The sequence below is a fragment of the Cervus elaphus genome, chromosome 6 (genome assembly GCF_910594005.1).
Source record: "Cervus elaphus chromosome 6, mCerEla1.1, whole genome shotgun sequence".
Classification (NCBI taxonomy): Eukaryota; Metazoa; Chordata; class Mammalia; order Artiodactyla; family Cervidae; genus Cervus; species Cervus elaphus.
In genome coordinates this window covers 48324427-48348643 of record NC_057820.1, presented here as the reverse complement: position 1 = coordinate 48348643, position 24217 = coordinate 48324427, and the positions used below count along the sequence as shown (strand labels likewise).

Genomic DNA, 24217 nt, shown 5'->3' with positions numbered 1-24217 from the left:
TTTGGCATGACTCTTCAAGACCCTTGCATCTCTGTTTACAGACTGAAAGTGTTGATTCATGCCAAAGTAAATGACAATGATTATTGGATTCACGGTCATTTTCTATTTACAGCATCACAGGTCTTTCAGGTGAGTGAGTCAGTGAAGTCACTGCCACATGCCCACGGTGATTACAGAAGCTATTCTTTGAACTGTTTTCCTCATTAACCTGCAAAGAGAAAGCCTTTTTGCACCTTTGTAAAATTGAAAGCCTTTTTGCGCCTTCGTAAAATTTCCAATTTAGGCAGAAATTCATGCACATCTGGCCTTTGCCAGAGACAATTTAAAATTCCCCAGAGACAGACAATGACTATTTGCCTGCTGGAAGGTTATACTCAGGGTTGAGGATTATAGCAGGAAGGAATCAGAGCTTCCTCTCCCAGGCTTACATCTGCGCTGTTCTTTTCATCTGCTTCTTATTCCCCAGCAAATGTCTTTAATTATCTATCTTGTACCAGCAAATCAGGAAAAGGGCATCACATCCCGGCGTAATCTCTGTGACCTTTAGGAACTGGCACGTCTCTCGTGGATAAGGGAGTTGGGCTTCTCATTTTATTTGATGTTCTCGTTCTTTCCTATGAAGGCTTGCTCCGCCTTCTCCCAGCCGCGCTGGTCTTTCCACCTCTGGGCTTGTGCGCATGGCTGCGGCCGGGCTCGGTTTGGGGACGAGTTTCCACCAGGGGGCGCTAGAAGGAAACAAATGGGAGAAGCCCCACTTCTCACATCTCCCGGAGGCTCTCAGTCCTTCAGATAAACCCAAGCACAGGAGCTGTTGGGCCTCTGCTGTCTGGGAAGCAAAGCTGGCGCGTTTTAATGTTTTCAGGTTTGTATGTGTATAACGTCACGTTCATCTCCGGGCGGTTCCGATGAAAGAGTTTCGTTTTGAATCAGTGTGTCAAGTGAAATTCACTCCTCCTGAGTTTGCTTATAACAACTTTGCTAGTAATAGATGGCTGGTGACTTTTATTTGAAAACATGAGTAACTAGCTCGTTTCAAGAGCTGCCTCGAGCCAAAGACTAGGCTAGTGGCCCAGCCCACACAATCCAGGCTGTGGTTTGGGGACCAGGAATTCTAGGGCAGCTGCACTCACAGATGAAGAATTCGGGGAATGGCAAAGTCTGGAAAACTTTGGCTTTGGAAAAATGGCTCTGGGCTATTGGAGCTGATCCTCCTAAGTCCACTATAAGAACCGTCTCCCCCCCACCCCCACCCCCCAGAAATTCACAGAAAGGCACACCTCTTCATGACTGCGGTAAATTTTCACCACTAGATCTGTTTCTGGGACTTCCCAGTAGGTCAGACAGTAAAGAATCTGCCTACAATACAGGAGACCTGGGTTTGATCCCTGGGTGGGGAAGATCCTCTGGAGAAGGAAATGGCAATCCACTCCAGTATTCTTGCCTGGAGAATTCCATGGACAGAGGAGTCTGTGGGTTTGCAAAGAGTGAGACAGGACTGAGCAACTAACACTCCACTCCAGATCTATTAAGGGACTTTTGAAGACAGATACATTTTAGTGAACTTAACGCCACATCATCTGGGAGGTGTGACACATAGCTAGCTTTTTTTCTAGCTTGGATTTCTACCTCTGAGCAGGCACCAAAAAAAGGCTTTCTGTTCACCAAACCAAGAATCCACACCAATGAGGGAAAGATAGAAAAGAACATAGAAAGAGAGGGAAAGGGGAGAGAGAGGGAGGAAACAAGAGGGAGAGAAACACACTGAGTTTTTCAGAGAAATATTTACTCAATTTAAAACGTTATCCTTGATACAAACTTATGGTCCCCAAAGGGGAAAGGTGAGGTTGTGATAAATTAGGAGTTTCGGATACACATATACATACTCAGTCAGTCAGTTCAGTCACTCAGTCGTGTCCGACTCTCCGCGACCCCATGAATCGCAGCACGCCAGGCCTCCCTGTCCATCACCAGCTCCCGGAGTTTACTCAAACTCATGCCCATCGAGTCAGTGATGCCATCCAGCCATCTCATCCTCTGTCGTCCCCTTCTCCTCCTGCCCCCAATCCCTCCCAGCATCAGGGTCTTTTCCAGTGAGCCAACTCTGCATGAGGTGGCCAAAGTACTGGAGTTTCAGCTTCAGCATCAGTCCTTCCAATGAACACCCAGGACTGATCTCCTTTCGGATGGACTGCTTGGATCTCCTTGCAGTCCAAGGAACTCTCAAGAGTCTTCTCCAACACCACAGTTCAAAAGCATCAATTTTTCGGCACTCAGCTTTCTTCACATACTATATATCAAATAGATAATCAACAGGAACCTATTGTGTGTGTGTGCATATATATATATATATATATCACAGAGAACTTTTACTCAGTATTCTGTAATAATCTATATGGGAAGAGAATTTGAAAAAAGTTTATATATATATCTGAATCATTTTGCTATATACCTGAAATTAACACATTGTAAATCAACTATACTGGAATATAAAATAAAAATTAAATTTAAAAATATCTAAAAGATACCCTCGATTCTGAGTTTATGCTCTATGTATTTGGAGCCTCAAATTTTCCTTGTTATGTGTGTGCGCCTCCTCATATATTAAAAGGACACTCCTTTCACAGAATTAAGAAACAGTGTGTTTCCATTCTTCTAAAAATAACAGTCATCAGAGATGTTAGTGTCTTTTAAATATATTGACAAAATAAGTCAGTGACTGTGTATTAGATCCCAAACTGGTTTTTGGACATTATCCTGTCTGTGAAAGCTTCAAGTTACTCCACTAAGGGATTTGTTGGTTCCTAATAGAAAACAGGCAGCTAGCTCGTGGGACAGTATCTGATACTCTGGGTGGAGGACAAGAACAGTGCTGGCCTGGCTGGGCCTGAGGGGCTGCTGTGTGAGGGAAAGGGCGAGGGGACTCTGGAAGCTCAGGGTATGGGGCACTAAGGGAAATGGTGTCCTGGGAGCAAAGATGCTGAAGGAAGAGGCGGAATCTCCCTGAAGACTGACAGCCCGTCTGTTCACAGCATCAGCCAGCAAAGCCTGGGTACCAAACATTCCACCTCCAGAAGCCCTTGTTTGCTCCAGGAAAGAACTTTACTCCATGCTAGTTCTGAGCTATCATGAGGAGGACTCTGCACACAACTCCATCCCCAGGTCTCAGAGCAGTGTTTCCTAGGAGGACGTGGTCTGTGAGCTCCAAGGTCACGAACAGCTCACGGACATCACACCCCAGACATCTGGCCAGCTTGATGGCCACCAGACCCGCTTGTAGCCAGCACTGGGCCACATTCTCCAAGGGCAGGGAGGAGACAGATGCTGGTCAGTGGGCTTCACTGCGCAGCAGGGCATCTGCCGGTCACACACAAAAAAGCGTGGAAACCTCACAAACCCAGTGCCAGACAGTGGCTGCTGTGGGCATTATTGCTTTTATGCAGCTGTGCATAAAAGGGGGGATAAAAATGAAATGATTTAGAAACAAAAGGAAAGACATGTATTCTAGTGTCCATATTAACACTGAGCCTATTTTTCAGAAAGAGGACAAACTCCAGCCTGAGACAAACTGGCCAAGTCTTCCTTAGGTCCATGGCTGTCCTAGGTTTTGCCACTGATTTAGCTATTCATTGTTGGATGCCAAACCTAAAGGCAGAAATCATCTCACAGTTTCTGTGGGTCAGGAGTCCAGGCACAGCTTTGCTGGGTGCCTCTGAATCAAGCTGAACAGTTCACAAAGCTCATGACATTGTGGTAAAGGGGAGGTGGGTTAAGTTGGAGAATCTGCTTTGAAGTGCACTCACACGGCTGTTGCTGGCTTTGGTGGCATGGCTCGTGGGGATGGGGATTCTCCATAGGCTGTCCAAGAATGCTCACAGCAGGCAGTGTGTTTTCCAAAAGACAGGGAGTCTGAGAGTGCTAAGACAGAAGCTATAGTCTGCTGCAAGCTCATCTCCCAGGAACACTTTCCAGCCCAGCTACCATACTCCATTCATACTAGAGAAGAGGGATCATGCAAGGGTGTGGACAGCAAGAGGAGGCATCACTGGGCCACCTTAGAGATGCCTATGCAGCCACCCTACTTATCTTCATATTAATTGGAAAAGAAACAACAGAGGATATCAGTTTAAAGGGGTTCATGTGGGACTCAAATACAACAAGGAATGTTGTTGTTGTTCAGTTGCTCAGTCGTGTCTCTTTGTGACCCCATGGACTGCAGCACGCCAGGCTTCCCTGTCCTTCATCATCTCCTGGAATTTGCTCAAACTCATGTCCATTGACTCGATGCTGCTATATAACCAACTCATTCTCCTCTGTCGCCCCCTTCTCCTCCTGCCTTCAATCTTTCCCAGCATCAGGGTCTTTTCCTGTGAGTCAGCTCTTCACATCAGGTGGCCCAAGGAGGAACAAAAAGGAATAAGAGGGGCTTTGAAATCAGAGGCCCAGGAAAGGTAGCGTGATCATGGGGTCCTTACCTCACCCTCTCAGATCAAATTATGAGTCCAGAAAACTGCCTTTTACAGTATCCCAGGCACTCTTCGGACACTTAAGAAGCACTCAATGATTACTTTTCCTTCTACTCTATACACTGGAAAGAAACGAGAAATAAGGTGATGATGAGGTGGAAGGGAGGGAGGTGGTCAGCTTTACGAGCCCCCAGCATTTGTCCCTGGTCCCTGCCCCCTAAATAATTCCCCTGGGCTGAGTCTGTCCTCAGAGCAGCCATTAGTTGTTGTTTCACAAACTGACCCTCACTGGAGCAGGACCCTGGTACCTCCCTCGGGCTTTGCCCACCAGTCTGTGTGATCAACACTCACCTTCCTCCTTCTCCTGTCCCACAGCAGCCTAGGAGGCCAGACTTCTATGACAACCCTTAAAACAACCAATGTGTTTCTCAAATGACTGTGGCCCAGCAAACACTTAGAAATACGGCTTCAGTTGGAACTAACACACCCTGGGCACCCCTCAGTTTCCTCTCATCGGCAGTAAACACTCCTTTGTTTCACCCATGAGACAGCAGAGCCACATCTAAGTGCAATTTGTTGGAATAAATAAAGTGGTGATTCTCACCATGCAATCAAATTATCAGAAGCTGGAAAGGATGGTGATAGTTCATCAAACCCATGCCCTTCCAGGCCAGACAGAATGATCCTCAAAATATCCCCATGAATAGGCAAAATCTTATTCAATCCTTTGGGCAATCTAATCGTTGTCTCAACCCTCACTGTTTATTTTATATATAACTGAATCCTTCCTGTTATTTACAGCCTTTTCTCTAGTTCTGATCTCAGGAGACATGAAGAACAGATGCCCACATGGCTTTTAATAAAAGGTTCCTATTAAGTCACTGCTCATCTTTGTCCTGTCACTGGGGGAGGTGGGGACACGGGTTACTGCTTCGCTCTGCTTTGCCTGTAAGTCTGATAACAGGCATCCATCTTTATGTGTGGATCCAGACCATAAGTTATACAGTTCAGGTAAGTACAAGTGGGATAGCCTGGATTTTTTTTTTTTTTTTAACAAATCTTATCAATCAGTGTTGGGTCCTATGAGGTGATTTAGTTAAAACCCATGACATTTTAAAAATTGCAAACAATTTTTCCTAATACAACTTAAAAAATCAGAAATGCAAAATCTGTTGTCAGCTGGCCTTGACTGCTTTATTCTGATGTTACTGAGCTTAGTTTTCATAGTCATCCAGTATTCAAATCAGTGTTTTTCTTCCCAATTTTTAACTTCTTGCATAAGAAGACTCTCTGAGAAATGCAAATCAAAACCACAATGAGGTACCATTACACGCCAGTCAGGATGGCTGCTATCCAAAAGTCGACAAACAATAAATGCTGGAGAGGGTGTGGAGAAAAGGGAACCCTCTTACACTGTTGGTGGGAATGCAAACTAGTACAGCCACTATGGAGAACAGTGTGGAGATTTCTTAAAAAACTGGAAATAGAACTGCCATATGACCCAGCAATCCCACTTCTGGGCATACACAGCAAGGAAACCAGATCTGAAAGAGACACGTGCACCCCAATGTTCATCGCAGCACTGTTTATAATAGCCAGGACATGGAAGCAACCTAGATGCCCATCAGCAGATGAATGGATAAGGAAGCTGTGGTACATATACACCATGGAATATTACTCAGCCGTTAAAAAGAATTCATTTGAATCAGTTCTAATGAGATGGATGAAACTGGAGCCCGTTATACAGAGTGAAGTAAGCCAGAAAGATAAAGAACATTACAGCATACTAACACATATATATGGAATTTAGAAAGATGGTAACGATAACCCTATATGCAAAACAGAAAAAGAGACACAGAAATACAGAACAGACTTTTGAACTCTGTGGGAGATGGTGAGGGTGGGATGTTTCGAAAGAACAGCATGTATATTATCTATGGTGAAACAGATCACCAGCCCAGGTGAGATGCATGAGACAAGTGCTCGGGCCTGGTGCACTGGGAAGACCCAGAGGAATCGGGTGGAGAGGGAGGTGGGAGGGGCTATCGGGATGGGGAATACATGTAACTCCATGGCTGATTCGTGTCAATGTATGACAAAACCCACTGAAAAAAATAAATAAATAAAGGAGAAATTGGAGGGAAAAAAAAAAAAAGAAGAAGACTCTCTGAGTCTTCAAGGTAAAGTAATATGCATTTCCAAAACTTGTACATGGGACTGAATAGTCCTCCAAAGCAATTCCAAAATTAAGTTCATGAATAACCTGTCCTTTTAATTTCTTGTTTCTCTATTGTACTGTTGGGAGGTAGGCAAAAAGAGGGTCCCTGTTGCACAGATGGGAACCTCACATAAACAAGTTGCCAAAGGTGACCCCCTAAGGTTGCAGCAAATCCTGAACTAGAACTTGGTATCCTAGACTTCTGTCCTTAGTTCTCTACACTAAAATTCTAACACAAATACTTTTCAAACTGATCACATTTCTACACACAGAAGTAGATTTAAGGACACTGTTTTGGGTTTTTTTGTGTTCTTAAGGCTGAACATTTTCTAAAATGACATCATCACCATGCTTATTCAAATAACAAACAAAACCCTGTCACAACATCTGGGGAAATTACCTTCTAAACATCATAATTTCTGGCATTCAAGAGTGAGAACCAAGCCCAGAGCAAGCCCTGAATATAAAGGCCCGAGCCATCTTACTTACAGGTGGAAAGAATCAGCCTGCCTTATGTGGGGAGCATACAAACAGCCTTCAGGTCTGCAGCGACGCTCCTGTCACAAAAACACATCTTTTAACTGAAATCATAGCTCACCGAAGACGCTTCTCATGGGCAAAGTTAACCCCACCTATTTTCCTGTTGTAAAAACCTCAGCGAAGTGTGTGAATGACAACCTATATAAGAGAAACCTATATAAGAGAAAGCTGAATAATCTCCATCCAGATCTGAGGGTAGCTGCTGTTCGCTCCTCCTTTCCGACTGTGTGGGTGACCCCACTAAACACCATTTCAAGAAGTCACACACACACAAAAAAAAGTCACAACGTTTGGGTAAAAGAGACCTTAAAAAGAGCATGAATGCAAACTGCTGTCTCTGAACAGAGGAGGGAGTGGAGACACAGATGGGATAAGGGCACAGTTCATGGCAGAAACAGAACTAGATTGTCAGTTTTGAGGTACCACATCTAGAATGTTCTGTCCTCTGGCTCAGTACTAACGCTTTTCGGCACCATCAGAGGAAAATTTATTCTGTGGGGAAGAGGGAAAACTAATCCATCCCCAGGTAACTGGGGTGTGGTAACATCATCAACAATAAAAATGCACTTAGAGTTTCATTTTAACCCACTGAAAAATAAAAAGTAAGTAAACTAAAGGGAACAAGGGCACTGAAGACAGCAAATTCACATGGCCCTTCCTATTTCCCGCTTTATACATTAAGATATCTTTACACATTCTGGGTGGATTCCTCTATGTCTACTTCTTTTGCTGCAGCTAGGGTTTTATATATTTAAAAAAAAAAAAAAACTTTAAAAAAAAATTCTAGTGAATGATTTAAAGATTTTTTAAGATGTTCCCAAATGTAGCCAAATCTTGTTTTCCCATCAGAAGTATTCATCAACTGTTAGGGCAAGGGCTATAGCTTCTTTTTCATCAAAGCCATCTAGCACTTTCAATGCAGCTCCTCAAGGTCAAAAGGGAAACATGGGATGTGGCTGAGAGGAGCAGGAGTCAAGGCAAAGGAGAAAAGGCATGACAATGACTCTGAGGTAGGCTACACCTTGTACACAGCCAACTCCTTCAATGAGCTACAGTCAACAGAATGTATGTTGTTGTGATGGGGGTACAGTTAAACCGGAAGATGAGGAGGAAGGCAGGAAACAGCCTGTGACAAGAGTCAGGACAAATATTTTATTTTTTTCCATTAGACAGGGAACAGGGAAGGATAGAAGACAGCCTTTTGGGGATGAACTGAACAGGCTGGAAAGATGATTCTCCAGGGTCATATGAAGATGGTGCTCAGAGGAGCCAGCCACAGCTTGTGTTCCTTAAAAGGTCTTGTTTTTCCATACATATGTATAATAATTTTTTTAACCATTTAAGCACTTTTTCAATTAAATGGTTCTAGTACCACTGCAAGACTTGGGTTTGACCCCTGTGTTGGGAAGACCCTCTGGAGGAGGGCATGGAAACCCACTCCAGTATTTTTATTTATTGATTTTACTTTACAATATTGTATTGGTTTTGCCATACATTGACTTGAATACTCTATGGGTGCACATGTGTTCCCCATCCTGAACCCCCCCTCCCACCTCCCTCCCCATCCCATCCCTCTGGGTCATCCCAGTGCACCAGCCCCGAGCACCCTGTATCAGTCATCCAACCTGTTGTGGCGACTCATTTCACAAATGATAATTTACATGTTTCAATGCCATTCTCCCAAATCATCCCGGCCTCACCCTCTCCCAGAGTCCAACAGACTGTTCAATACATCTCTGTCTCTTTTGCTGTCTCAAATACTGGGTTATCATTACCATCTTTCTAAATTCCATATATATGCGTTAGTATACTGTATTGGTATTTATCTTTCTGGCTTACTTCACTCTGTATAATTGGGCTCCAGTTTCATCCATCTCATTAGAACTGATTCAAATGTATTCTTTTTAATGGCTGAGTAATATTCCATGGTGTATATGTACCACAGCTTCCTTATCCATTCATCTGCTGATGGGCATCTAGGTTGCTTCCATGTCCTGGCTATCATAAACAGTGCCACAATGAATACAGGTGTCTCTTTCAGATCTGGTTTCCTCGGTGTGTATGCCCAGCAGTGGGACTGCTGGGTCATATGGCAGTTCTATTTCCAGTTTTTTAAGGAATCTCCACACTGTTCTCCATAGTGGCTGTACTAGTTTGCATTCCCACCAACAGTGTACGAGGGTTCCCTTTTCTCCATTCCCTCCCCAACATGTATTGCTTGCAGACTTTCACTCCAGTATTCTTGCCTGGAGAATCCCTATGAACAGAGGAGCCTGGCGGGCTACAGTCCATGGGGTCGCAAAGTCAGACACGACTGAGTGACTTAGCACACAGTACCGCTGCAGTACTAAAGTCAGTGCAGTCAACAAAAGAGGAGAGATGGGCCACTCACCTTGACTTTGCCTGCTCTTGTCTCCAGATCCTCAGAGCAAACAGGGAAATGAGAAGTCACATGCAGAGGACATGCTGTCCCTGTCCCAACAAGCTGGCATGTGCCCTACAGGCTGGCATGTGATAGAAGCGGCCCCACCCTTGTTCACGAGACTTACCAGATGGTAAAGGAAGTGGGTCTTGAGTGTGTAGTTTAAAAAAAAAAATCAAATATGGAGGCCTCAGCTCATTCTTGGAAGCAAGAGCCATAATAAATCCTTTGAAACCCAAGTCTTGTAGTACACAGGTTTCTTTGAGCCCCGCATAAATGAATAAGACATTTTAGTGCTTCAAACATACGAACCACAGGGGTGCCTTTTTGATGTCCCAAGGTCGACAGGGAGTCCTAGAGGAAACAGGTAGCTAGGGAACAGCATCTGCGCTATTCTGAGGCCATGGGCTCATCTTCTGGCCTGTTACTTGCTTAGGGAACCAGAGGGGTATACTCCTGAACCCAGCATTGCCCTCCTATGAGCTGTTTCCTTGGCAACACTGTGGTTTGGCCTCTGCAGCTATTCCTGGGGAAGGTTCTATAGGATGTTGCTGGCCAAGACAACTTGTCGCTGGGCATTAAGTAGCTTCTTCATGTAAGAACTACTGTGTGAATGTTACATAAGGAGTGTTCACACAATGCTGCACAGAACAGGGTCAAGACCAGGGCCCCTGGAGCAGATGAATTCCTGAAGAAAGCCCCTGTGTCCTCCTGGTCTTTCTATGCCTTCAAAACCAACAATCCTGTGTGGAGCAATAGATGGCCTTTGCTTTCATGACAGAGACTGTGTTTCTTTTCCCTGGGCTCATGAGGAAATGAGGTTCTAATTCAGATGGTGTCTTGGTCAGAAATTGTAAGGGGCAAAAACCCACTCAAATAACCTCAATCACAGGGTCTACTATGAAGCTATAATAGACAATTTCTCTGACACAGGAACCCAAGTCCAAGCAGGCCTCCTGAAAACCATCTGGGAGACAGCTCAGTACACCATGCTCTCCATTATTCCTGGCTGTTTCCTGGATTCTGCCAGAACTTGGCTTGCTCCTGCATCTTGCAGGCAGTAGGGACAGCCATTGTGTTGAACATCACTGACCCTTCTGCTCCAGAGTACACCTCCACTCACAGCATTTATGTCCAGGGACAGAGTCTTAGGACACAGAAACTAACTGAATGGCCCGAGTTCAATTCTCCATATAAATCCAATTAGCTGTGGATATCATAAACAGGACCTTTCAACTCTCTGTGATCCCAAGCACAGCAGCCTGCCAGGGCCCTCTGTCCATGGAATTCTCCAGGCAAGAATACTGGAGTGGGTTGACATCTCCTTCTCCAGGGGATCTTTGCAACCCAGGGATCCTGCATTGCAGGCAGATTCTTTACCATCTCAGCCATTAGGGAAACCCAGTTCAACTTTCCATCCCACTTCAATTAGCTGTGGATACCATGGACAGGAACACTTGAGCTGAGCCCTGCTGGGGGCTTAAACTGGACAGGCACCCCAAACATGGCTACTCATGTAAGGAGCAGGTACAAGCAATAGAAGGGTCCAGACACTCCTCTTCAGTGGGGAATGTTTTATCCTTGGGGGAAAAGGAATTGACAAGACAATCCATGTCCTAAGAAGGCTGGCTCATGTATTACAGAATTAAATGTTTCAATTAAACAACTCATGAAATCAGCTATATCCCAATAAAATTAAATAAAAAAAGACAACTCAGGTTTCTTATAAATATATAACTTTATATATTATATATATTTATAGTATGTACAGCATACAAATATGTTTTAATGAAATACTAATGGCAATCTTGAAAACAGATGTTTCAAAACCTAAGATGGGTACTGATCCATCCAGAACCCACATTCTAGACAACACCCTGGCCCAGATTTTTGTAGAAATCACAGGGCAGATGGGGTGACTGGAATGCATCTCTGATACCCTTCCTCCTCCCAATTACCCTGGCCTTCCACTGATACCAGTGAACATGACCCCACATACACCCCAAAAATGGACTGACTCTGGGGGCCTGGGTACAGTGCCTGGCCCACAGTGGACACTCTAGTACTTGTGGAATGAATAAAAGTGGGTGATTTTAACCACTTTGTCTAAGCCAGCATTTCCATTAACCCAGAAGATTCAGTCACAGAGCTACGGCTAGTCACGGAGCAAATGCTTCGGGTGTTTCCACTTTATAAGTAAAACAATCTACCTGTCCAAGTGCTAAATAAATTAAGAGTCTGCCACAAAGTGCCATTTCATCCTTGTGCTTGGGAATCTGGAAGCCGTAGGTTACAGCACCACTCATCTTCCAAAAGTTTCTCCACATTCGACTAGTTCATCTATTGTGCGCAGCAGATCTTCAAAGGAAGGCCTTCCCTCTGGTTTCTGTAATTCAAAATCAAAGAGAAGCTGTGGGTTCCAGAACCCATCCCCAAAATGAGTTTTCACTGTTCAAACTCAAACGGCATAGCGTGCCAGAGCAAGGGACTCTCTGCTTCCGGACAGGAGCACACATACATTTCCATCAGGTCTCACTGATCCTGCGCATGCTGCTGCTACACTAATCTTTCTGCCCCACAGCTTTTGCATCCAACTCAGGAACCTGGCAGAGATCCCAACTACCTGTAAAATCAAGTCCTGCTAACCCGCAGTGCCCTCTATGACCTGTCCCACCCCCATGGCCTTGCCATCCAGTTTTATTTCCCACAAAAACCCTCATATGGGCTCTATGCTTGAGCAGAACAATCTCCACCCTCGTGTACACACACTAGGTCCAGCACCACCACCCCACCTTTGCTCACACCATCCCCTCCCAGCCAGCACCACTTCTTGGCCAGAAGGCCTCTTCCCATCCCAATCAACGATCTTAGGAGGCAAATTATAGCAAGTGACTGAGGGCATGGGCTTTGGAGTTGGACAGGACTCTGTTTCTCTACAGTGAAGTGGCCTTGGGCAGGCATTAACATGGTATCCCCATCCACACCGTGGTCACAGTATCCGTATTTCAAAGGGTTACTTTGAGGACTAATGAAAAGCACTCAGCACAGTGCCTGTCACGTAATACTTGCGAGCTAATGTCACTGTTATCTTTCAAAAGTCACTTCCATGTCTATCTCTTCTGTCATTGTTGTTTAGTTGTCAGTCAGGTCTGACCTTTTAGTGACCCCATGGACTGTAGCCCACCAGGCTTCTCTCCATGGGATTCTCCAGGCAAGAATACTGGAGTGGGTTCCCATTTCCTTCTCCAAGGGATCGTCCCGACCCAGGGATCAAACCGACGTCTCCTGCATTAGCAGGCGGATTCTTCACCACTGAGCCACCAGGGAAGCCAATCTCTTCTATGAGGTGACATTTCAACACATGAAGAAGGAAAACTTCCAAAGACTACGAGTAAAGAGACCTGAGGAATTTGAGACTTGGAGGAAAAAACCCTCTCTGGTGAAAGAGTAAATATTTCAATAACACAAGAGGGCCACTGAAAGAAGAGCTCCTTCTCCAGGTTTGTTCCCAGAGTCCCCAACTCAGGCAACCATGGCAGGATGCCCACTTGGGAGGGAAGGGGCAGCCTGAAATTACTATCTTATTTATTAGTGTTTTCCACGTCTTCACATCTTCTTCCTGTTATTCAGATTGAGTTGAGAAGAGCAGCTTCCTACTTAAGAATCTGAAATCATGTAAAGCATGCACTTATTCACTAGGCTATAATGACCACACATTAAAATCTACCAAGCCCAGATCCCTGAATGCTTTAGAGACTGAGGAAGAAAGCACCCCAAAAATGTTATACCTCCTGCCAACATCTCAGCATCACCTCGTATACATATCTGGAGGCCAACTTTGGCTGGTGGAGTCGGTGGCCGCGAGTAACCATAGTTACAACTTCATAGTTGGTGTTTTTCTCAAAGGGCATTCTGCCTTCAGTGAATACTTCCCACATTAAGACACCTGGAAGAGGAGAAAGATTGCCAAACAATGCACCCACTTCCTCTTCAGGGCAGAGTTGAGGGGAAATGGAGCGTGAGTCTTACCAAATGACCAGACATCTGATTTGCTGCTAAAGCGGCTGTAATTAAACACCTCAGGTGGACACCACTTCACAGGAAATTTAGCACCAGAAGAACTCGTGTACTGATCATCCAGGACATACCTAGAGTAAGACACTGAGTTACGATCTCTATTTTGTACATGTTTTTTAATAACCACCCACCCACCTACCCACCCCAGAATCAAAACCCAGTTGACTGAAATCCAACAAGCATCTGGTTGAGGCTACTTGCCTCTGCAGCCAGGCCTCTGCAATTGTTGTCTTTCTCTGAGTGCTTGAGATGGAAACACTGTAACATTCTAACTGCACTTTAACTTTTCTGTTTTTCTTTTTTATAAGGCAGTGGAGGCAGCACAAAATAAGAGCTTGCAAACTTTTTTTAAAATAAGCAATTTGTCCTTTAAACCAAGTTTTACCCAAAGGTTCCATTTGTAAAACATCTAAAGCAGAGCTGCTCTAAGGAAGTGGTGCAAAGAGCTTGGAACATGTGTTTTTGCCCCCATGATTCCACAGAGCACAACTTAAAACTATAGCAAATAAAAAGAGCAAAATGATGTATGTACACTGTGGTGTATATACCACCACATCCCTCCTCCATACACAACACACTCAAAACAATACTATGTAATTCTTCTTTGGGAGCATACTTATGTCCTTCCTGAAGGACACACACAAGCTGGTAACACCAGTCACCCCTGGAGAGGATCCTTAACTAGGATGGTAAACCTGGGTTCTTCAGTCCTTTTTATCATGTGTTCAGTATGCATTTACAAGAGGAAGGTGTTTATGTAGCACAGGGACATGTAAAGTTAATTTCTACAAGCTCCATGGGAGAATACTCAGACACTTGCACAAACTTCCCTTGCTGCATAGACAAAGTTGGTGACAGTCCACCATGGGTGCCTATCAGTCAGAAGAGTTTGAACTGAGTGCAGAATGAGTGACTCAGAAGCAGGGATCCCCAGCCGCTGAGATCTAATGCCTGATGATCTGAGCTGGAATTGATGTCATAATAACAGAAATAAAGTGCACAATAAATGTAATGTGCTTGAATCATCCTGAAGCCATCCCCCACCCCCAGGTCCACGGGAAAACTGCCTTCCACGAAACTAGTGCCTGGTGCCAAAAAGGTTGGGGACCACTGTTTTAGAGGGACTGGTGCAAAAGCACAGGTTTTTCTGAAAGCCAGACATATATGAAAATCAAGCATGAAATTGGAGGTCTGCCTGGCAGATACAGAATGTCTTCACAGAATGAAAACAAGGAGTACTGAGTCATTCCTGCCTGAGAGTCGGCAGTTCTGGTCCCATTTCTGACAGTAATAGCTTTCAAACCTCCCTTGGCTTGAGTTTCCTTGAGAGAGACCTGGCTGTATGACCTGGCCTTGCCTGCTCTATAACCATTCCTCATGTCGGCTGTGAGCCAACCACCCTGACCCTCTTCTGACTCCTGAGCCGGCCAAAGTGAAAGTAAAAGTGAAGTCGCTCAGTCGTGCCAACTCTTTGCGACCCCATTGACTGTAGCCTACCAGGCTCCTCCGTTCATGGGATTTTCCAGGCAAGGGTACTGGAATGGGTTGCTCATCCCTAATTTCAAGCTTTTGGACTCACTGTTCCTACCACCAGGATTATTTTACAGTCAGATTTTTCACCTAATTGACTACTGCCTACCTTTTGAGTCTCTTTTCAAATACCCTGGTCTCAAAGAGCCTTCCAGAGCAGCAGACCTAAAGGAATAACCATCATCCTTGCTCCACACATCACTCAGCACCCACCGCCCCACAAACCCCAGCTTATCGCTATCACAGGGGTTGGCAAATGTTTTCTGTAAAAGGCCAGATCATGAATATTTCAGGTTTACAGACCTTTGTCGAGTGAAAGCAGTCAGATGAGTCTATGTCCTCATAATACCATATTTATGGACACTGACATTGGACTTTCGGATCATTTTCACATGTCATAGTATTTTTTAAAGTTTTCTTCCCGACCATTAAAAAATGTGAACACCGTGGGTGGCTCACAGGTTGTACAAACAGAGGTGTCAGGTCGGATGTGGCCTGGAGGTTGATGTTCGCGAACCCCTGGGCTGGTACGTCACTCTGCTGTTTTCCCCTCTTAGTGCTTCTCGGGTCTTACACGTCTCTCTCCTCCTGAATTAAAGCTGAATGTGGGCGGGGACTCGAATGTCTTAGCCTCTGCCAGGCTTCAGTCTCTAATGTTGTGCCTAGCATAGCACAGGCACCAATTTTTTTAAGGATGGATGTACAGATGCCTGGAGAATACCATGGACAGAGGAGCTTGCAGGTTCCAGTCCACAGGGTCGCAAAGAGTCGGACATGACCGAAGCGACTTAACACACATGTACAGATGAATGAATGAAAAGAAGGAAGGAGGGAAAGAAAGGACAAATGAAATGCTTCTTAAAGTTCTTTTATAACACGCTATTAAAATTACAAAAATTAGAAGAATAAAAGCACTACAGATTTGGTTATTCTAAAAACTGTACCCCAAACATATTTCTATCAAAAGATTCTAGAAATTTAATCCTCACCAGGGAGAAAAGAAAGCAGTATATTTAACAGGCTATATACTACCACCTAGTGGAGAGATTGGTTAACAATGATTAACACAATGTATACAGTATTATTATTTTTAATACATTTATCTTTATCTCAGGACAGCTAACAGGATTTCCTTTTTGCTTTATCAGTACAGATTATTTCCATGCTTATCAATTTTATAAACTAATGTGAACATCAACTAAAGCCACATAATGAAGCACTAAGTAATCATAATTTCTCAACAGTTTACCTGAGAAAAAGTCAAAGCTAACAATAAAGAGATAAATTCAGCAAAGAAATTTTTCAAAATATAGATTATCTAATTTATTTTATAACCTTATATCAAAAACACTAAGAAGCAGTAAAATCAATCTGTACAAAAATGACAGGTATGTCTAACGTTTTGCTAATGGAGCAAAAGATATTTCAAAACAGTTCTTAAATAAGCTTTAGAGGAAGAAGTTGACACAAATTGCAAAGGAAAAGTCAAGTACTTTAAAGGGAAAGGCCACAGACTTAATTTAACCCCAAATTTAGAGAAAATGGTCACATATACTCAGTCTTACCTAGCCATTCCGAAATCAGACACTTTCACAATTCCTGCCTCATTTACTAGACAATTTCTGGCAGCCTGGAAAACAACATTAAAATGGTATATTAGTGTGCAAAGTTCCACAATGAAAGTAGAAAAATATAAGTTCTGCATATATTAAATTTACTGTAAGCCAGTCAACATTTGCAGAGGTGTATTATATGAAATTTTTTTACCCCTATGGAAATGTCTTCACCATACATGTGAAAGAATGGATAGAAAGACAGGTTAAAAGTCTCATGTGCAAACAAGGTACTATTACATAATCCTTGCCAACTGTCGCAACTAATGACTAACAGAAGAGTCAACCAGCTTTTTGCCCTCCCATTTCTATTCTTATTAAATTACCTGATTTTCTTATTGACAGTAACAACATCTCTTAAGGTCCTTAATTCAGGTTCTTACAAGGTGAGCTATATAACACACAACCACCACAGTGACGGGTGAAAAATCTCTTACCCAGAGGTTTTGCTCAATGATTGGTCTTCCCTACCCCAAACAGTCAAAAGAACAGCCCTGCATAATATAGTTTGCTTTATCACTTACGACAAATACAGTTCTAGATTAAATTTTCTTGCCCATTCTTTAAGGTTACAAGTTTCAAGAAAATAGTTTGGAATAACACATAGTATTTCTCAGAAGGAGGACATGATGACAATCATTTAAAATGCTAAAGCCATAGGGTAAGAATGTAGTTTTCTTTCCTGACGCTTCAGGATTTTGTTCTCTGTGCATAGCAAATTCCACTTAAATGAGGTTATTTCCTGTTGAATGTGTTTTAGGTGTTTCTGGGTTATCTCCATCTTCCTGTACAGATCCCCTATAATGCCTTTACGTGATGGTCACCAGGACTCCTCACCCAAGAGACAGAACCATCAAAATCTTCCCTTAAGGGATGACAAAAATATACCCTACTGATGTCAGTATCACAGGCACAAACATATCAAAATTGCCTTCACCAATTTGTGGTATGTATAGAGGTGTAATCTGTCATACCCACGTAGACTACAGATTTCCATCAGTTTTACAAGTGTAAGAAAGAAGAAGGTGTTAAGTTCACAAGTTTCAAAATGACAAAGAGATGTTCTTTATCATCACTGCACATAATAATAACAATAACTAATGCTACACATATCACATCTTCCTTTTTAAATTTTTTGTTTATTTATTTATTGGCTGCTCTGGGTCTTCGTTGCTGTGCATGGGTTTTCTCTAGTTGCAGCAAGTGGGGGCTACTCTCTAGTTGATAGTGCACAGGCTTTTTATTGCAGTGGCTTCTTCTGTTGTGGGACTGAGACTCTAGGGCTCATGGTCTCAGTTGTAGCTCTCAAGCTCCAGAGGGTAGGCTCAATAGTTGCAGCTTAGTTACTCTGCAACATGTGGGATCTTCCAGGACCAAGAATCAAACCAGTGTCCACTGTATTGCAAGATAGATTCTTAACCACTGGACTACCAGGGAAGCACCCCATTCCCAGCCCTTTTCACATCTTTAAGTTTGAAAAGTCCTTTGCCCCTATCATAAAATGTAGTCTTTAAAAGTTCTGTCCAGTGATTGGGAACCCACCTGCCAATGCAGGGGGCATGGGTTCAATCCCCGGTCTAGGAAGATCCCACACACCATAAAGCAACTGAGCCCATGTGCCCCAACTGCTAAGTCTGTGCTCTAAAGCCCCTGCACAGTCAGTTTAGTTCAGTTCAGTCGCTCAGTCGTGTCCGACTCTTTGTGACCCCATGAATCGCAGCACACCAGGCCTCCCTGTCCATCACCAGCTCCTGGAGTTTACTCAAACTCATGCCCATCAAGTCGGTGATGCCATCCAGCCATCTCATCCTCTGTCGTCCCCTTCTCCTCCTGCCCCCAATCCCTCCCAGCATCAGGGTCTTTTCCAATGAGTCAGCTCTTCACATGAGGTGGCCAAAGTACTGGAGTTTCAGCTTTAGCATCAGTCCTTCCAATGAACACCCAGGACTGATCTCCTCTAGGATGGACTGCTTGGATCTCCTTGCAGTCCAAGGGACTCTCAAGAGTCTTCTCCAATACCACAGTTCAAAAGCATCAATTTTTCGGCACTCAGCTTTCTTCACAGTCCAACTCTCACATCCATACATGACCACTGGAAAAACCATAGCCTTGACCAGACAGACCTTTGTTGGCAAAGTCATGTCTCTGCTTTTCAATATGCTATCTAGGTTGGTCGTAACTTTCCTTCCAAGGAGTAAGCATCTTTTAATTTCATGGCTGCAGTCACCATCTGCAGTGATTTTGGAGCCAAAAAATAAAGTCTGACACTGTTTCCACTGTCTCCCCATCTATTTCCCATGAGGTGATGGGACCAGATGCCATGATCTTAGTTTTCTGAATGTTAAGCTTTAAGCCAACTTTTTCACTCTTGACTCCTTCACTTTCATCAAGAGGCTTTTTAGCTCATCTTCACTTTCTGCCATAAGGGTGGTGTCATCTGCATATCTGAGGTTATTGATATTTCTCCCGGCAATCTTGATTCCAGCTTGTGCTTCTTTCAGTCCAGCGTTTCTCAGGATGTACTCTGCATATAAGTTAAATCAGCAGGGTCACAATATACAGCCTTGACGTACTCCTTTTCCTATTTGGAATCAGTCTGTTGTTCCATGTGCAGTTCTAACTGTTGCTTCCTGACCTGCATACAGATTTCTCAAGAGGCAGGTCAGGTGATCTGGTATTCCCATCTCTTTCAGAATTTTCCACAGCTTATTGTGATCCACACAGTTGAAGGCTTTGGCGTAGTCAATAAAGCAGAAATAGATGTTTTTCTGAAATTCTCTTGTTTTTTCGATGATCCAGCAGATATTGGCAATTTGATCTCTGGTTCCTCAGCCTTTTCTAAAACCAGCTTGAACATCTGGAAGTCCACGGTTCACGTATTGCTGAAGCCTGGCTTGGAGAATTTTGAGCATTACTTTACTAGCATGTGAGATGAGTGCAATTGTGCGGTAGTTTGAGCATTCTTTCAGATTGCCTTTCTTAGGGATTGGAATGAAAACTGACCTTTTCCAGTCCTGTGGCCACTGCTGAGTTTTCCAAATTTGCTGGCATATTGAGTGCAGCACTTTCACAGCATCATCTTTCAGGATTTGAAATAGCTCAACTGGAATTCCATCACATCCACTAGCTTTGTTCGTAGTGATGCTTTCTAAGGCCCACTTGACTTCACATTCCAGGATGTCTGGCTCTAGGTGAGTGATCACACCATCGTGATTATCTGGGTCGTGAAGATCTTTTTTGTACAGTTCTTCTGTGTATTCTTGCCACCGCTTCTTAATATCTTCTGCTTCTGTTAGGTCCATACCATTTCTGTCCTTTATCGAACCCATCTTTGCCTGAAATGTTCCCTTGGTATCTTGAATTTTCTTGAAGAGATCTCTAGTCTTTCCCATTCTGTTGTTTTCCTCTATTTCTTTGCATTGATCGCTGAGGAAGGCTTTCTTATCTCTCCTGGCTATGTTTTGGAACTCTGCATTCAGATAGGAATATCTTTCCTTTTCTCCTTTGCTTTTTGCTTGTCTTCTTTTCACAGCTATTTGTAAGGCCTCCTCAGACAACCATTTTGCCTTTTTGCATTTCTTTTCCATGGGGATGGTCTTGATCCCTGTCTCCTGTACAATGTCACGAATCTCCGTCCATAGTTCATCAGGCCTGCACAGCAACTGCTAAAGCCCAACTGGCCTAGAGCCCATGCTCTGCAACAACAGAAACCACTGCAATGATAAGCTCATGCACTGGAACTAGAATAGCCCCTCTACTCGCCACAGTGAGAGAAAGCCATGTGTAGCAATGAAGACCCAGTATAGCCAAAATAAATAAACATATAAATTTTTTTTTAAGTTTTATGAAAGAAAAGCCCAGGGCTAGATGATTTCACTGGTGAATTCTATCAAACATTTAAAGAAGAACTAACACCAAACTTGAGTTCTCAAGCTCTTCCAAAAAAATTTAAAAGGTACATTTCCAATCTCATTTAATAAGGCTGACATTACCCTAACACTAAAGCAAGATAAGGACACAAGAAAATAAAATTATAGGCCAATATCCCTGATGAACACAGATGTAAAGATCCTCAACAAAATATCAGCAGACAGATTTCAACAACACATTTCAAATGATTGCATGCTATGATCCAGTGGTATTTAATCCTGAGATACAAGGACAGTTTGACATATGCAAATCAAAAAATGTGAGGGACCACACTAATAGAAGGAAAGATAAAACTGATTATTTCCATAGACACAGAAAAAGCATTTGACAAAACTGAACATCCCTTGATTTCAGGATTAAAAACTCTCAACAAATTAGAAGTAATGTACTTCAAAGAAGTAATATACTTCAACATAATAAAAACATATATTACAAGCTCACAGCTAACAACATATCCAATGGTGAAAAGCTAAATGCATTTTCTCCAAGATCCAGAACAAGACAAGGATGCCTACTCTTGTCACCCAACACAGTACTGGGAGTCCTAGCCAGAACAAGATGAGAAAAGAAAATAAAAGACATCCAAACTAGAATGGAAAAGTAAGACTGTTGCTGTTTGCAGATGACATGATCTTATATATAGAAAACTATAAAGACTCCACTAAAAAACTGTTAAAATAATAAAAGACTTCAGTAAAGTTGTAGGATACAAAATAAACAGAAAAAATCAGTTTTGTTTCTACACACTAACAATGAACTGAGAGATATTAAGAAACCAAGTGAATTTCAATAGTACAAAAAACATTAACATATGTAGGAATAAATTTAACCAAGGAAGTGAAAGACTTGTACACTGACAACTATAAGACTGATGAGAGAAACTGAAGAAGACACAATTAAGTGGCAAGATGGCCTGTGTTCACAGAGAGGAAGAATTAATACTGTCAAAATGTCCATACTACCTAAAATTATCTACAGATGAAATGCAACCCTATCAAAATTCTACTGCATTTTTCATAGAAATATAAAAAACAATCCTAAAATTCATATGGAACTACAAAAGATCTTGAATAGCCAGAAGAATCTTGAAAAAGAGTAAAGCTGGAGACATCACACTTCCTGATTTTGAACCAGATTACAGAAATATAGCAATCAAAACAGTATGATACAGGCACAAAAAGAGAAACAGACCAGTGAACAGAAGCAGAGAAACCGGAACCAAACCCACACACACATGGTTCACTCGTCTTTACCATGGGCACCGAGAGCACGCCGTGGGCAAAGGACAATCTCTTCCATAAATGCTGCTTGGAAACTCAAATATCTATATGCAAAATGACGAACTTGAACCCTAACCTTACACGATACAGAGAGTTAACTTTTGGATATGACACCAAAGCACGGGCAACAAAAGCACAAATACTAACTAGGGCTACACCAAACGGAAAAGTTTTTTCACAGCAAAGGAAACAATCAACAAAATGAAAAGGCAAACTGCAGAATGGGAAAGAATGTTTGTAAACCATTCATCTGATAAAGAGGTAATATCTAAAATAAATAAGGAACTCATTCAACTCAATAGCAAAAAAAACACAAACATTCGATTGAAAAATGGGCAGAGGACAGAATACATATTTCATCAAAAAAGACACAAAGGAATTCCCTGGTGGTCCACTGGTTAGGACTCGGCACTTGCACTGCAGGGAGCATGGGTTCAGTCCCCGGTCAGGGAACTACTATCCTGCATGCCACATGGCACAACAAACAGAAAGAAGACACGCAAGTGACCAGTATATACATGGAAAGGGGCTCAACACCACACACCATCAGGGGTGCAAATTAAACCACGATGAGCCATCACTGCACATCTACTAGAATGACGACAACAAAAACACAAGGGGACAAACACTGCAAGAAACATAAAAGGAAGAAAAAGAGGAATCCCTGTATGCTGTTGGTGGAAATGCAAATTGGTAAAGCCACTATGGAAAGCAGTATGGAAAAAATTAAAAGAAAGTAAATTAATTTAATTAATTAAAAATTAAAAATAGAACTACCATATGAACCAGCAATCCCACGTATAAGTACATATCTGAAGGAAACAAAATTAGTATCTTAAAGAAATATCTGCATTCCCATATACATAGCAACACTATTCACAATAGTCAAGATATGGAAACAATGTAAGTGTCCATCAATGGGTGAATGAATAAAGACAATATGGTGTGTGTGTGTATATACACCTCCATTCTGTATGCATGTGTAGTGTGTGTGTATATATATATACATATATATACGTGTGTGTATGTATATACATATACGTACATATATACACACACATACATATATATATATATACCCACACGTATATAAATATACACACACAGGCATGCAGAATGGAACATTATTCGACCATAAAAAAGGAGGAAATCCCATTGGTTGCAACAACGTGGATGAATCTGGAATAAACTATGTCAAGTGAAATAGGTCAGTCAGAGAAAGACAAACACTACATGGTATCACTTATACATGGAACCTAAGCGGGGAAAGAAGAACAGAACTCTTATAAAGAGAGAGTATACAGGTGACTGCCAGGGGTTGGGGGACAGGGGAAGAAGAGATGTTGGTCAAAGGGTACAAACTTTCAGTTATAAATTCTGAGTATCTAAGACATAGCATGATTACTATAGTTAATAATAGAGTGTTGTATACTTTAACAGGAACTAATAGTTCTACCAACATACTGAAAATAGACACACTGGGCAATAATAGGCAGAGAAGAAAAAGAGAGTGAAAAAACAATGGAGGAGAAAGGAAGACAAATAAGACAGGAAAATCAAAAAGTGTTTCTATCATAACAATTTAGAACCCGTAAAAGATTACTGGTATTTTCTGGAGTTGTTAACATGGGCCTCCATCTCTTCCCAGTGAAGAATATGAACCGAAGGATTTTTGTTATGTAATAGTTCCTGCTTCTAGTCTAGAAAAGACCTTAGTATTTAATCAAAAGATGAGTCAACCCTTAACTTACCCATTTATCACCATATGCAAATCATCTCACTTCTCTGATGCTAATTTTCTTATATAAGACAATGGTGGTCAGAAAATCTGTTATCACTGGCTACCTCATGAGATTCTTTTGAAGACCAAATATCAATGCATGGTTATTAAGCTGGAAATACTACCTCTGTAACTATATATATTACACATAATAGATTTAATAAGCTCTTTCTGTTAAAACTATGTGGCAAGTTAAATTTACCACAATTAAAAATAATGGTGAAATACTGTTGAAAACAAAACTTGGGTATGAATAAATCATTGCTTATCTGCTGACAAAGCTATGGTTTTTCCAGTAGTCATGTATGGATGTGCAAGTTGGACTACAAAGAAAGCTGAGTGCTGAAGAATTGATGCTTTTGAA

The 24217-nt window shown here is 42.4% G+C and overlaps 1 protein-coding gene across 6 annotated transcripts in view; it reads right to left on the bottom strand.

Moving 5' to 3' along the window:
- Positions 1 to 11362: 11362 nt before the first annotated feature.
- Positions 11363 to 24217, bottom strand: part of TEC (tec protein tyrosine kinase) — a 146295-nt gene continuing 133440 nt past the window's right edge. For 5 of the 6 annotated variants that reach the window (XM_043906841.1, XM_043906836.1, XM_043906840.1 and 2 more), the window contains 4 exons: positions 16816 to 16880; positions 13673 to 13791; positions 13432 to 13589; positions 11363 to 12029 (listed from right to left, as the gene is read on the bottom strand). In XM_043906841.1, the coding sequence (XP_043762776.1) occupies positions 11946 to 12029; positions 13432 to 13589; positions 13673 to 13791; positions 16816 to 16880 (426 nt within the window). In that variant the 3' untranslated portion in view covers positions 11363 to 11945. The remainder of the gene's footprint in view (positions 12030 to 13431; positions 13590 to 13672; positions 13792 to 16815; positions 16881 to 24217) is intronic. The other variant, XM_043906837.1, reaches the window with a different exon arrangement.